At 54.5% G+C, this 14,777-nt stretch overlaps 1 protein-coding gene across 11 annotated transcripts in view; it reads left to right on the top strand.

Moving 5' to 3' along the window:
- Nucleotides 1-14,777, top strand: part of TMEM63C (transmembrane protein 63C) — a 95,235-nt gene that overhangs the window by 63,128 nt on the left and 17,330 nt on the right. For 9 of the 11 annotated variants that reach the window (XM_029074694.2, XM_029074685.2, XM_029074678.2 and 6 more), the window contains 11 exons: nt 4,587-4,681; nt 5,197-5,396; nt 6,334-6,413; nt 8,277-8,364; nt 8,884-8,921; nt 9,749-9,891; nt 10,678-10,729; nt 12,631-12,739; nt 13,442-13,515; nt 14,229-14,309; nt 14,440-14,560. In XM_029074694.2, coding sequence (XP_028930527.1) covers nt 5,223-5,396; nt 6,334-6,413; nt 8,277-8,364; nt 8,884-8,921; nt 9,749-9,891; nt 10,678-10,729; nt 12,631-12,739; nt 13,442-13,515; nt 14,229-14,309; nt 14,440-14,560 — 960 coding nt within the window. In that variant the 5' untranslated portion in view covers nt 4,587-4,681; nt 5,197-5,222. Of the gene's footprint in view, nt 1-2,913; nt 2,956-4,586; nt 4,682-5,196; nt 5,397-6,328; nt 6,414-8,276; nt 8,365-8,883; nt 8,922-9,748; nt 9,892-10,677; nt 10,730-12,630; nt 12,740-13,441; nt 13,516-14,228; nt 14,310-14,439; nt 14,561-14,777 lie in introns of those variants that run through there. The other 2 variants (XM_029074729.2, XM_029074770.2) reach the window with 2 other exon arrangements.

The following is a 14,777-nucleotide window of genomic DNA, read 5'->3' on the forward strand; positions in this document are numbered from 1 at the left end:
ATGAGGAAACTGAGGCATAGAGAAGTGAAGCGACTTCAGCAGGTAAGAGGCAGAACCAAGATTAGAACCCAGGTCCTCTGACTCCCAGGCCCAAGTTCTTTTCCCTAGACCACGCTGCTTCCCAGTGATCCACTGCCAGCGAAGGGTTTCATGTGGTGCAGTTAAGGACCTAGGGAACAAAGCAGAAAGAAAGAGCTTTGACATGAGTCTCTGGAAGACCAACAGTGGAGTTGTCAAATTTGGCTTTGAATTGAACTTCCAAACTTCCTTCCTTGTTGTTTGGAATGCCACTACCCCTGAAGTGGAATGCTCCCTGACTTCACAGCCTCTGTTTAGGGTCCCAACTCCTTTCCGTTGCTGGCTGGCAACCTCCCTGCAGCCTGGTCCGAGCTACCCACCCCTCAGCCGCTGTGTCCTGTCCATGGGTCCAGCATGCCCGCCCTCCCTCCCTCCCTGTAAGACCTGGCCCGGGGCCTCGCCCCGGTTCTCCTTGCCTTTTTAAAAATGATTTTGTTAAGCACCTACTATGTGTTGACACTGTACTAAGTGCGGGGTAGGTACAAGCTAATCAGGTTGGACACAGTCCCTGTCCCTCATGGGCCTCACCATCTTAATCCCATTTTGCAGATGAGGTAACCGAGATCCAGGGAAGTGAAGTGACTTGTCCAAGGTCACACAGCAGACAAGTGGCAGAGGTGGGATTAGAACCCAGTTCCTTCTGACTCCAAGGCCTGGGGTCTATCCACTAGGCCATGGAGCAGGTCCCAGAGAGGGTCGGGCAGCAGGTGGTGCAGACCCTGGGCCCCTGAGAGGCTACCCTTCTGCTTGTTCTACCCACTCTGCTTGGGCTCGGTTGTGGAGTTAGGCCCCGGGAGAGCACAGGTGGAGAATGGGCTCCCCCTTGGGTTCTGACGGAGCCTGGCGGGGAGGTTTGTGTCTACTGAGGCAGATGGAGGAAGGTCAGCTCAGGCCTGTCCCTGCCAAAGAGCCACTAAGCTTTGTGCAGGAGAAAAGACCGCCCACCCCACCAAGTGACCTAAACCAAATTCCGTGATTTTCCTTTGTGCTGACTCCTGGGCCTCTTGGCTGCCTCTCGGGTGACTCCTGAGGTATCCAGGGCCCCGCCATCCCTGTTTGTCACCCCAACCCACCCTCTGGTTCTGGGGCACCCTGACTTAAGCGAGCTAGCTGGAGTAATAAAAATAATGATGGTACTTGTGCTATGTGCCAAGCACTGTTCTAAGTGCTGGGGTAAGTACAAGTTAATCAGGTTGGACATAGTTCTTGCCCCACATGGGGCTCGAACTCCTAATCCCCATTTTACAGATGAGGTAACTGAGAATCAGAGAAGTGAAGTGACTTGCCCGAGGTCAAACAACAGACATATGGCAGAGCTGGGATTAGAACCCAGGTCCTTCTGACTCCCAGGCCCATGCTCTATCCACTAAGCCACGCTGCTTCCCTAAAGTGGAAATGGGCTGGAAATCACCACAAGATCAAACAATGAAGCCATTCCATGGGGCCAAGATCTACATCTTCAGACACCATTCTAGAGGAGATCACTCCCCTGGGGGCTCAGAGCTCCTCTTCCTGCCCGGGGTAACCCCCCTGACCCTGATCAGAGTTGGGGAGGGGAGAGGAGGATGGGATGGAAGCTGCCCACGTGGCTCCGCCACTTGTCTGCTGTGACTCTGAGCAAGTCGCTTCACTTCTCTGGGCCTCAGTTCCCTCATCTGTAAAATGAGGATTAAGACTGTGAGTCCTGTTAGAGACAGGGTAATCAACCAGATTACCCCGTATCTACCCCAGTGCTTAGAACAGTGCCTGGCACCTAGTAAACGCTGAACAAACACCATAAATTATTATTATTAGAGCAGGAGGTGGGGGAAGTGGGGACAAGAGAGGAGAGAGCAGGGCAGATTGAGCCAAGGGATTGCAGTTACAGAAGGGGAAAAGAATCCAAGGGAGAATTGGAAACTGAAGCTGAAATGGGTTATCTGGTCCCAGGGAAGAGACGGAACAGAAAGCCCTCCTCTAGGTCACTAGGTCGGGGACCAGACCCTAGCTTCTCCACCCTGTTGGGAGGATCAGCCCGCCCCCCAACTTCCCCGCAGTGTCCCCCCATCCGAGGAGCCGATGTTTGCTCCGGACTCCAGAATCAGCGGTTTGGCATCTGCAGGAGCAGGAACCAAGAGGCCTTGGGCTGGGCAATGAGGCGGGTAGGAAGGGGTGATGAGGGGTTGCTGGGAACCTCTTCTGGATGTTTGTTTAAGGCCCCATGGCTTCTTGGTGGGAGACTTTCTCCTTCCTGTTAACAAAAAAGAGATGAATTATTTAGCGGCTGAAAATGCCAGATAATGAGAGGAGGTGGGAAGAGGAGGAAGCAGCAGCCGGGTGCCCCGGACAGGACAGGAGGATAGGAGATGAGGTCCATGGCCCTCCCCACCAGTCTTCTAGCGGGCAGAGGGTGAGAGGGGAGAAATCCCCCATCCCTTGAGACTGAGGGGTGTCCCTGTGCAGTCTGAGCCCCCTAGCCAGGGGTGGAGGGGGTTCCCCTCACCCAGAGTGTTCCAGGGGGTTCCATCATGGCCAGGGCTGCGGTGACTCCAGAAGCTCAGACCAAAGCAGCCCCCTGGGCTAGCCACAGTAATAGCAATCACGGTGGTCTTTGGGAAGCGCTTTCTATGTGCCAGACGCTATCCTGGATAGGATCACAGTCTAATAATAATAATTGTATTCATTCATTGCTTGCTGTGTGCCAGACAATGTACTAAGCACTGGGTTGGTTGCAAGTCGCTCGGAAACGGTCCCTCTCCCACATGGGGCTCACAGTCTTAATCCCTGTTTTACAGATGAGGTAAATGAGGTAACAGAGAAGTGAAGTGAATTGCCTAAAGTCACACAGCTGACAAGTGGAGAAGCTGTGATTAGAATCCAGGCCCTTCTGACTGTCAGGTCTGTACTCTATTCACTAGGCCACACTGCTTCCCAGTAGGGAGAGAACAGGGATTTTACATTTTACATTTGTCCATTTTACAAATGAAATAACTGAGGCAAAGGAAAGACTTGCCTAAGGTCACACAGCAGACGAGTGGCAGAGGTAGGATTAGAACTCAGGTCCTTCTGATTCCCAAACTTGTTCTCTTTCTGCTAAGCCACGCTGCTTTCCAGCTGGACCTGATTTGGGTTGGGCAGGTTGGCCTAGGGGAGGGAAGAGGAAGGGGACCAAACACCAAGTTCTTGAAGCCATTTTTTTCTAGGAGTCCAGATCTGCCTTTCTACCTTTCCTCTGGGCCTTGCTTCTTGATTTTGCAGAGGAGATGGGGAAGGGAGGAGACTGGGAAAGGGAGCAGAAAACTCAACCTCCTTCAGCAGGTGGAGGTGCCATTTGCCAGTCTGAGGAGCAGAGCTAATGGTTTGGTGCATGGCCTGGGAACCAGAGTGCCTAGAGGGTACTCTCTCTGACTTCTCCATTGGCTCCCATGGACAGTCTTTCTTCTTTTCCACCAACTTCCACCCATGCCACAGTCTCTCTTCATTGTCCCCTCTCCTCGCCTCCCCCCCATCCTCTTTCCGCATCCTCCCTCTCTCTTTCCCTCTCCTTTCCTTTCTTCCTTTCCTTTCCTTTCTCCCTCTCCCTTCCTCTCTCCCTCTCCCTTTTGCATTTCCTTTCCCTCTCCCCCTTTTCCCTCTCCCCCTTTTCCCTCTCCCCCTTTTCCCTCTCCCCCTTTTCCCTCTCCCCCTTTTCCCTCTCTCCCTTTTCCCTCTCCCCCTTTTCCCTCTCCCCCTTTTCCCTCTCCCCCCTTTCCCTCTCCCCCTTTTCCCTCTCCCCCTTTTCCCTCTCCCCCCTTTCCCTCTCACCCTTTTCCCTCTCACCCCTTTCCTTCTCCCCCCTTCCTCCCTCTCCTCCTTTCCCTCTTCCCCCGTTCCCTACCCCCAACCTTCTCTCTCTCTTTGCACAAACACATCTCACAGGGGGCAAGATGAGGCCCAGCTAATAGGAGTAGATAAAGTGCTTTGAGCTCCTCGCTGTTTCCATGGCAACTGTGTCTCTAGTGCCTTGGCTCTCCAAGACGGTTAGGAAATAGGATGGAGAGAAGAGGCTGTGATCATGCGGGTCTTGAATTTTCAAGCTGCTTTGGAGATGCCCTCCAGGGTGTTCAGTTTCCATCTCCCTCCCCAGCCTCCTTTGGTCCCAGGGGTCAGGGAGCAGCTCGTTGTGGGCAGGGAAAATGTCTGTTTATTGTACTGTATTCTCCTAAGCACTTAATACAGTGCTCTGCATACAGTAAGTGCTCAGTAAAAACGATTGACTGACAAACCCTTGTCCTGCCCCCCTTTGGCTCTGGACCCAGTCTGATAGAGAGTGAAGTTGGGAGCCGGGGGGGCTCCAGGAAGACCCATCTGGTAACCGTGGGTCCTGTAGGTCCACTTGGGCTGAGAATTGGGAGGGGACAGGGGAATGGACAACTGGCTGGGAAGTTGGGGGTGGGAAGGGGAGTGGGAGGCTCACTGCTTTTTCCCAGGCTGTTAGGCCCCTAGGCTGATTGCTCTTGCCCAACTAGACTTCTTGCCTTCCTTTGCAGCTATTTCAGGGGCACCTTGCCACAGGATGGCTGAGCCTGGTCTCCGAACCTGATCTGGGCACCTGGTCTCTGAACCTGATCTGGGACATTCTCAGGTAAGAAGGGGACTGGCAGGTCGACCTTCAAGACCTCTGAGGGCCAGAAGACCCACCTCCAGCAAGTTGGGAGCTCCCAGGGAGCCTAGGCGTCTGGTTGCCCCCACAGTGGCATCACCCAGGGGTCTCAGCTCCTGAACAGCAGCTCCCTGTGACCCTTTGGGCTAGGTCGGAGGCAAGAATCTCCTGTCCTCAAACCTCACTCCACCCCAAGCAGGAGGGAGAGATTCTCCAAGGGAGTTCTGGAGCCAGTTTGTCAGAGGTACCAGATTGAGGGTACCAACTGAACCAGCCAGCCTTCCCAACCCCCCCCACTGTCAGCCACTGTCAGTGGGTTCTCAGTGTCCTGAAGAAAAATAGGCCCAGGGGCTCAAGGCTTGTGCTAATTTGCATATTTAGGTCAGAAAAGCAGCTCCCTCCCCCAGTGCCTCCCAAAGCCCAGAGCTGTTGGGGTGGGCAGGCTGGGAGAGGGATCTTCACATGTTCTCAGGCTTCCAACCTGCTGGCTCTTGCAGGACTAGGGGATCCCAAACCCAGGGCCATGGACAGCGTGTTCCCGGGAGAGGCGGACTCGGCCTCCTTGGACATCCTTGAATTCATGGACATGAAGAATGCATCCGGAGACGATTGCTACAGCACAAAGAGTACGGTGCTGCGGGGACTACCCTTCGGGGGGGTGCCCACCGTGCTGGGCATCAACGTCCTCTTGTGGCTGGTGAGTGGGAGTGGGACCTGGGGAGAGGTCCTCTGGGTGATCACCCCTAGGGCAGGGTGGCATCCACCAGACCTCCAAAGCCCCGGGAGACTTTTGTATCCCGTCTTTTTAAGTCACACACCTGGCCTCCCTCTGGCCTGCCTCCCATCTCCGCCCACCCAAGTTCCCTGACTCGGAAGTATCGTCCCTGTTCCCGGGACCGGGGAGAAGTTCACGATGGCTCGAAAGCGAGGGGAAGAGGGTGGAGGGGAAGGGACCCTTCCCCCTCCCTCCCCCATGAATTTCCACCAAAGGTTTGGTGTGACATCACCACTTCAGTATGGGCACCTAGTATGACCAATGTACACCCAGCACTTCCAGGTTGACAGAGAGTCCCGTGTGCTTTAGGGCCACCAGTAGCCTCCCGAGCCCGCGATCTGGGGGGGGGGCTCTCATCCCTCGGCTCTATGAGGGCAGCTGCTGATCCGGCTCCTTGACAGACTTGTTGATGCTCTGATGCCAGGGTGGGCCCATCCTCTTCTTGGCCCTACCACCCACCTCTAGTTTTTTGGGCGAGGCAGCTCCTCGTCAGAGGCTCTGCTCGCGCTTCCTGAAGGCCCGCTTGGCATTCCCTGGCCGTTCCCCCAAAGCAATAGAGGTTGAGGTTCCTTTAGAATGGAAGTCAGTGGGCCCAGAGGGCTTGAGTGGCCTGTCGGCATAGTCAAACCACTTGGGGAAGAGCAGTGGTGTAGGGTTTCTGCTGCTGGCCTGGTGAGGCTGAGTTTGGGCCCCAACTCTGACAGGGAGGGGCAGGAAAGTTCCTAGTCCTGTTCCCCTCCATCCCAATACATTATTTCCCTCCACGTTCATTCCGTTTTTTTCACCACTCCCCATTTCTCTCTCTCTCTCTCTCTCTCTTTCTCTCTCCCCTTTACTCCCCACCCCCTTTAACTGGCAGTTCCTCCTCCTGGTCTTCTCCTGCCTCCGGAAAGCTGCCTGGGATTATGGGCGTCTGGCCCTGCTGATGGACAATGACAGGTGAGGCCAAGGCCCGAGTTTATTCTAGCCTGGTGAAACAGCTAGTTTCTCACCCAAAAGATGGGAGGGACTCTTTGGAACAAACTTAGCTGGCAGTCCATGGTATTTACTGAGCACTTGCCGCACAACAAGCACTTAATAAGTACTCTTACTACTACTACGACCAGCCAATCCATCAATCATTCCTCTATGCAGAGTACTGTAACAATCATATTTATAGAAAATGTACTGTGTGTTAAGCACTCTAACGAGTGCTTGGGAAAGTGCAATAGAACAGAGTTGCTAGACCCGTTCCCTGCCCACAACAAGCTTACAGTCTAGAGGGAGACGGACATTAATATAAATGAATAAATTATGGGCATGTACATAAATGCTGTGGGGCTGAGGGTAGAGTGAATATCAAGTGCTTTAAAGGAATAGATCCAGGAGCATAGGCAGCGTAGAGGGAGAGGGAGTTAGGGAAAAGAGGGCTAAATCAGGGAAGGCCTATTGGAGGAGGTGTGACTGGCTTTGAAGGTGGGGAGAGGGGTGGTCTGGTATGTGTGGACAGGGAGAGAGTCCCAGGCCAGAGGGAGGATGTGGACACGGGGTTGGCTATGAGATAGAGAAGCGAAGTGAGCGGGCTGGGTTGTAGTAGGAGATCAGGGAGATGTGTTAGGAGGGAGTGGGCTGATTGAGAGCTTTAAAGCCTATGGTACGGAGTTTCTGTTTGATGCAGAGATGGGTAGGCTACCACTGGAGGTTCTTGAGGAGTAGGGAGATGTAGACTGCTTGATTTTTTAGAAAGACAAAGAAACATCTGCGTAAGTGTGTGACGTGGCGAGGCAGACACAGCATGCATAATGTGAGGTTGCCGAGAAGATAACGCCAGCTTCTAGGAGAACTGCCTGTCTTTTAGCCAATTAACCGATAGCCGAGCCCCTTGGAAGAGTTAGGATTGGAATTGGTGACCCTCAGGCCACCAAGGGTGGGCCAAGCTTTGGGCCCTAAGCAGAAACCAGCCTAGCCTAGCCTTGAACAGAGCACTGCTAATCACCTAGTAGCCCAGCAACTTATACTGGATTGGGACTCGACCCCAGAACTAGAGTGTGGGGGCAGTGTCAGGGAGAGAGGTCCTATCTCGGGGCTGAAATTAAGAGATGTAGGGGTAGAAAACCTTGGGAGAACAGGTTGAAAGCTGGAGGGATGCGAGCAGACAGAAGGTTGGTCTGGAAATTCAGGAGGGGAGTGTGCAGCTGAGCATGGCAAAAGGAGGAAGCAGCTGTGGATAGGGCATGGGGTCAGAGGACCTGGATTCTAATCCCAGATCTGCCCACTCCCCTGCTGTGTGACCTCGACAAGTCACTTAACTTCTCTGTGCCTGAGTTCCCTCATCTGTAAAATGGGGATGAAATACCTGTCCTCCCTCCCCTTTAGACCTTGAGTCCGAGTAGGACAGAAGTTGTGTCTGACCTGATTATTTTGTATGTAGCGGCGCGCAGTGGGAGCTGAGTTGGCATCGCTGACATATCCGGGTAGTTTTCTTGCGCAGCGAGAAGTTTTCTGTGGGGACTTTGATTTTTACAGCAGCCCGACGCCTTTCCAGACTCAACGGCTGGCTGCTCGTGACAATTCAGGTTGTTAGCCAACTGCCCAGAGACTGAACCAGTTGGGTGCAGCTAATGAATCAAGCACCCGCGGCTGTCTTCCTGCCTCTCTGACTCTGCAGGGAGGTGTCTGCTGCCGATGCCCTGAGCCTGTTAAAAATCCGGTTTTCTCTCTCTATCTCTTTCCTCCTTTCCCCAACTCTCCCCTCCTGACTTCCACCCTGTGGTGGTCTTCCCCCTTCTCCCCGCTTTCACCCTACCTTCCCTTGTTGAGTAGCCTGACCTCTCTGTTCTATGGGGAGCAGAGTGAGAAGGAGAAGTCCCCTTCCGAGTCCAGCCCTTTGGATGTAGAGAACAAAGATGTGGTGAGTGTCGAGTGAGGGGGTGCCTCCAGGGTTTGGGGGAGGGAGTGGGTTGCCTAGCCTGATCCCCCTCACAGGTGCTTGAAGGCAGGAGAGAAAAGAGTGTGGTGGTGGGGAGGAAGAAAGGGGGAGTGTGGGGGGGGGGTGTCTCCCTGTTACAAAAATTCACCCCTGGGTGGTTTAGATTGAACCTTGGTATGCTTAAGCATTGTAAGTGTGCGTGTATGTGAATGTATATGTAGCTCTAGCTGTCGCTCTGGGTGACTTTGGGTAATGCCTATGAATGTGCCCATCCCTCCTCAGGTGAATGGGCATATGTGGGTGAGTTCCCCAGGGGTTCACAGGCCCTACACATGATCACTCCTAGTACAGTAACTCTCCCATGCTTGAGCTGTCTGCTGGCTTCTCAAGCTGACAGGGTCCCTCTCCTGGGGTTCAGCAAACCCCCTCCGTGCTGTCTGGGCCCAGGAGGATGGCTTGCACTGTGCCTGCTCCTCTGACACTCCCTCCTTTTCTTCCTAGGGTTTCTGCTCTTGGCTTCTCTCCATTTTTCAGATGAAGTAAGTGCTGTTTCCTCTGAACTCACTCAGGAGAAGCTAATTGGGAGGAAAGGGGGATGATTATCTCCTGCAAGGGCTGCCCAGAGCCTGTGACCTGAATCAGCTCCTCCCAGCCCACTGGGAAAATCCAATTTCCTGTGTCTGTAGCCATCTTGTAAACTCCCAGCAATCTCTGGCTGAGAATCAGCCAGCGGCATATCTACTCTACTTCCTTCTCCTCCACCTGTGCTGGTCCCCACCTCTGATTGTCGTTCCCCTCTCCACATACACACATTCTCGTAGGGCAAGCGATGGCTGTTGCTCACCCGTTTCAGGGGTTGCCGGAAGCAGGTCCCGAGTCACTGCGGGTGCGAGAACAGGCCGGTCTATCTGTGACAGTTGTCTCCCGGTTCTCAGCTGGGCCGTGACATCGCCTGAGTCTTTTCCTCAGCCTCATCCCCTTGTGAGGCCAATGGACAGTGGACAGTCACCCGGGACCTAACACTGGTCTGGCTCTGCTGCCCCTGGGCCTGGCCTGATTTGGAGGGAAGAGGGGCGAGGGATGGGTCAAATGTGCAGAACCTGCTCTCTGGAATCCGAGCTCCTTATTTCCAGTCCTTGGAGCATTTCTTGTTGTGTCGTAGCGGGAAGATGCCTAGAAATGTCATGGAATCCCAGGGCTGGATTTTCTTCTCCCTGGCATCCGAGGCTGGGGAGTGGTACACAATCCCTGGACCAGGGCTGAGCTTCTAAGAGTCCTAAAGTGGACAGTGCTCTCCCCACCCCCGGGGGCGGCTCCTGTCCGAGACCTCTGGGCTCCTGCCCCATTATCTGCTGTGTCTCCACAGGGATGAAGAGCTGCAAAGCAAGTGCGGAGTGGATGCCACCACCTACCTCTCATTCCAGCGCCACATCCTGGTGCTGCTCATGATCATCTGTGTCCTCTCTGTGGCTGTCATCCTGCCCATCAACTTCGCGGGGGATCCTCGAGGTACGGGCAGGGCAGAACCCAGACTCTACTCAAGCAGCAGGGCATGTAGCGTACCAGGGCAGGAGCTCATGAACCCCCCCGTCACCCGTGCCTCCACGGGCCCCCTGCACCCACCAACTGGGCAGGGGTCCAGGAAGAACTCAGTTGTGGTTTGGCTTCAAGGTGGACAGCAGGCGATGGCGCTGGTTCAGCTCTCCCAGGGGTCCCAGAATGGCAGATGACGGTATTTAAGCACTTACTATGTGTCAACCACTGTTCTAAGCCCTGGGGTGATGCTTATTGGGTTGGACACGGTCCCTGTCCCACGTGGGGGTCACAGTCTCTTAATCCCCATTTTACAAATGAGGTAACTGAGACCCAGAGAAGTGAAGTGACTTGCCCAAGGTCACACAGCGGACAAATGGTGGAGCTGGGACTTGAATCCCGGTCCTTTTGATTCCCAGGCCCATGCTCTATCCATCAAATCACGCTACTTCTCCCAGATGCAAGGGCCTCCCTAGAAACTGAGGGTGGGACAGGAAATGGAAGACTATCGGACAGCCCTGGGATAGCCCAACAATCAGTCAATCAGTTAGTGATATTTCCTGGGGGCTTACTTTGTGCCAAGCACTGCACTAGGCCCCCTGGGAGAGAGCAATGCAATAGAGTTGGTAGACCCGTTCTCTACCCACAAGGAATCTGTGGTGTAGAGCAGGAGATGGATGGTAAAATGAACTACAGAAGGGGGACTGGTAGAGTACAAGGAGAGGTACATAAATGCTCAGGACACCTTGTTTTCTCTTTCAGGACAAATGCAGAGTCAGTTTGGTCGGACCACGATTGCCAATATCCACTCTCAGTAGGTGCTGGGCTCCGTCCTGCCCTCTGCCCTGGCCGAGGGATGGTGGTGAACTCTTGGCTGGGGAGGACTGACGGTGCTGGTTCCCAGCCTGGGGGGTCGGCTCCACCAGGGACATCACTTGGGCTCTGAAGGACCTGGGGCCCATCACCTGGCCACCCTGGGCCTTGATTCCTCCCCACCTGGCCAGCCTTTCCAAAGAATTGGAAGGACAGTTGAGATCACCTTAGGGAAGGGTTTCTATTTCCTCAGGAGAGCACTCTAAATACCAGCTGTTCTCTCAGCCCGGGGAGACCGCACAGGCCGACACCGGCCCTGGTCGGCATCACGGTGACTTGTGGAGGGGTGAGGGGAAGAGGGTTTGGGTAAGAGCCAGATTCCCAGGGCCTAGTCTCTCATGCTTCTCCCTGGGAGAAAGGTGGAGCTCCAGAGGGTGGGACTTCCTGGGCTCTTTGGTTCTCCCCCGCCCCTCCTCAGATAAACAATTTCCCAGCCCTTGCCAGACCCAGGACCCCCAAACAGCTAGTGCTGACTCCGATGGCCACTTAAATAAATCCTCAGTATTTACTGAGCACACTTACTATGTGCAGAGCACCCTATTAAGTGCTTGGGAGAGTACAGTACAGTAGTTGGCAGGCACAATTCCTGCCCTTGAGGTACTTCCTTCCAGTCCATCCCCACCAAAACAGCTTCTGCAGGGTCCTCAGCCCCCAGAGGGCCCTGGCTATGGGGGAAGAGACAGAAATGCTCAGAGAGAAACCCAGCCATGAGGGATCAGAAGGGCAGCAAACTGGAGCTGCTGGCGGGCCCTTTGATTGGCCCAGATCTGCTCCAGGCTGTGTCCTGGTCCCCCTCTTCCCGGTGTCAAGGTTCTACTTGACCCCCGAAACCTGGAATTCATTTAGAGGCTTTCTCTCCTCCGACCCCCAAAAGAATCCAGCACTTGGGGTGAGCATATTGGCCACGTCTGAATGGGTCCCGTCGGAAACCTTCACAAGAATGCAATGGTTCAGAAATATACCCTCACCACGTGCGTGCCATCCAAACCGATGTAATGCCATTTTGGGCTTCTCAGCCAAATTGAGTCAGTCAGTCATATTTATTGAGGGTTTACTGTGTGCAGAGCACTGTACTGAGTGCTGGGGAGAGTACGATATAGCAGATACATTTCCTGACCACAGCGAGCTTACAGACTAGTAGGGGAGGCAGACATTAATATAAACGAGAAAATTACAGATAAGTACATAAGTGCTGTGGGGCCGGGTGGGGGGAATGATTAAAGGAAGCAAATCAGGGTGATCCAGAAGAGCGTTGAAAAGGAAAAGAGGGAAAGAATCAGTGGTCAAACCCCATGCTGTCAGCTGGTTAGCAGACAGACTTGGAAGACAAATGCAGATTGTGCAGATATTTTTTCAGATCAGTGTTAGATTTGCCCAGGCAGAGGCCTGGTCCATTAATATGCAGAACCAGGAGAGTGTGGAACTCCTATTAGCCGGAGAAGCCGAAGTTGGTCTCTATTTTAGGGGGAACATCCGGCACGGGATGTTCCCAACCTGCTGAATCAGTGGGGCAGGCAGTTAGACTCCTGGATCAGTGGGGCAGGCAGGCGGCCAGACTGGTGGAGCCAGCAGCTCCTGAGCCAGCCCGTAGTCTGCCCCTTTTCAACCGGTGGCCCAGGGTCACTCCTGCCAGCCTGGTGGCCTCGCCTGATTCTCGGCTCCCTAATGGTGCCACCTCCCGGGAGTCCTTGGTGTCAATGTGATCCGTCCAGCAGGTTCAGCCCCCGGAGGAGGAGACGGCAGTGGGAGCCACTGGGGTGGGAGGAAGGGGAAGCACCAGATGGATGCCCCATCCTGGGTCTGGGCAGGCTGTGACGGCTCCTCAACCTTGACCTTTGACAGGGACCGGCTTTTGTGGCTCCACAGCTTCTTCTCCCTCCTCTACTTCATCATTACCTTCCTCTGCATGGCCCATCACTCTGCCTACCTCGGGGACAAGGACCCCCAAAAGGTAAGGTGGGGGCGGGGAAACACCTTTTCATCCTGACTACCTGTGGTCGAGCGAGGAAATGATGGAAAGCAGACCAGGGTCCGTACCCAGACACTCCCCTTGCCACACAACTAGCCACATGGCTCATTCAGTCACATTTTTTGAGCGCTTTCTGTGTGCAGAGCACTGTAGTAAGCACTTGGGAGAGTACACTATAACAATAAACGATACATTCCCTGTCCATGTTAAGCTTACAATGTAGAGGGCTCCCCTTGACCGGCACTTCGCCTTCCCCCGGGATCGGTTCCCTTGCCCCATCGCCTGTATGTAGGGCAAATCCTTACTGCCCTGGCCATTCGATGTTTGGTCCGTGACGGAGAGTCCTGTTCTCCGTCTGCTCTCATTGGTGTTGTCGGCCTTGGATCCTAAAGCCTTACAGGACTGGGCTGTGTTCTTTCACCTTCCTCTATGGAGCCCCCAGCCCGGGTCCGTGGGCAGATGGGTACCTACTAAATACGTGTTTGATAATGAAGAGGAAGGGCTGCAGGAGAACTGTTGAAGGGAGGAATCCTCCTCCAGAAAAGGGCCCTGGGATCACCCCGACTCAGCAAGAGCTCCTGAAGCTGGGCCCAGGGCCGGAGGCCTCGGTTCTCTCTCCCAATCTCCCCGAGTCCGAATCAGCGCCGGCTGGATGGCGTTGCCCCCTTCTCTGTCTCCCCCCAGGCTGCCAAGACTCTAATGGTCACTCACATCCCCAAGGAGATCTCGGACCCCTCGCTCATCCTCAAACATTTCCAGTGAGTAGGACTGTGGAGGGAGGTTTGCTTGGTCTTCTCCCTCTCCGTTTCCACTCCGGGGGGACCCCTCTGTGGGGCGTCCTGGGCAAGTTAGCAGGCGGACCAGAAATGGGGCGGGGCCCAGTAGACCTTGGCACTGGTCTGCGTGAGGGTGAGAGCGAGGCCCAGACTTGCATACTGGGTGAGTCTTCCAGGGTGGGAAGAGTTGATTTACAGCAGAGTAGCCCACCACTTCCCTGATTTAGGCCGGTCCAGTGGACTTGGACTGGTTTAGCAACCGCTCCGCCCCCCCGGCTTGCTTCCATTCGAAGCAGTCGGAGTACTGCGGGTTGGAAATTAACCTGGGGTGAACTGGAAGTGGCCTAAGGCCTCCTTCGCTATTGTTGGAAAGCTGGCCCGGGGTTATCGCTCATGTCTGGCACAGCCCTGGAATGTTGGGACTAAGATTCCCAGAAGTCACTGGGTCCTTTCTAAGTGTGGCACTGTTCCCAGGGGTTGACTCATTTCCAATCTGGCTCAGGCCCAGTCAGGGCTCCACTTGACCTGGTAGACCTCGATTTTGCCCAGGGGAGCATGCTCTGTTGCAGGGTGGCCTGGGGTCTGTTCTAGGTTTGCAGAGCCGGGCAGCAGTGGGGGGCGCTGGAAGGGTCTATGGTGACATCTGGAATCGTGTGTGCGTGTGTATACGTTTGTGCACACATCTGTGCCCACAGTGAAGCCTTTCCCAGCTGCACCGTCACCAATGTCCAGTTCTGCTTTGACGTGCGGAAGCTGATGAAGCTGGATGCCCTGAGGTGAGTCTGCAGCTGGGGACCCCACTTTGGGATTCCTCTTATGTCCGAATCCAGGTTGGGAGAGGGGGAGGCCAAGAGGCAGTTGGGAGGAGGGCTCCCACTTCTGCCCTGGATTCTTCCACCCCCACAGGCGCAAGGCTATGAAGGGTCGACTCTACTTCACCACCAAGACACAGAAAGAGGGAAAGATCATGATCAAGACTCATCCCTGCGCCCGCATCTTCTGCTGCCGTTTCTGTGGCTTTGAAGAGGTAGGGAAGGGCCCTCCCCAGCCAGAGCAACAGAGGAAACTGAGGCCCGCTGGAGGAGGGACTGAGCTGGACATGCCCCAAGCCTTTCCCAGCCCAACAGGAACGGCCTGATTGGTGGAGGGGGCCTATGATGAAGAGGAGGAGGAGGGAAAACTTGGGGGACTTCATATATTTAGTAATAATAATAGTGATTGTTAAGCACTTATTATGTGCCAAG

Source organism: Ornithorhynchus anatinus, chromosome 1 (genome assembly GCF_004115215.2).
Source record: "Ornithorhynchus anatinus isolate Pmale09 chromosome 1, mOrnAna1.pri.v4, whole genome shotgun sequence".
NCBI lineage: Eukaryota > Metazoa > Chordata > Mammalia > Monotremata > Ornithorhynchidae > Ornithorhynchus > Ornithorhynchus anatinus.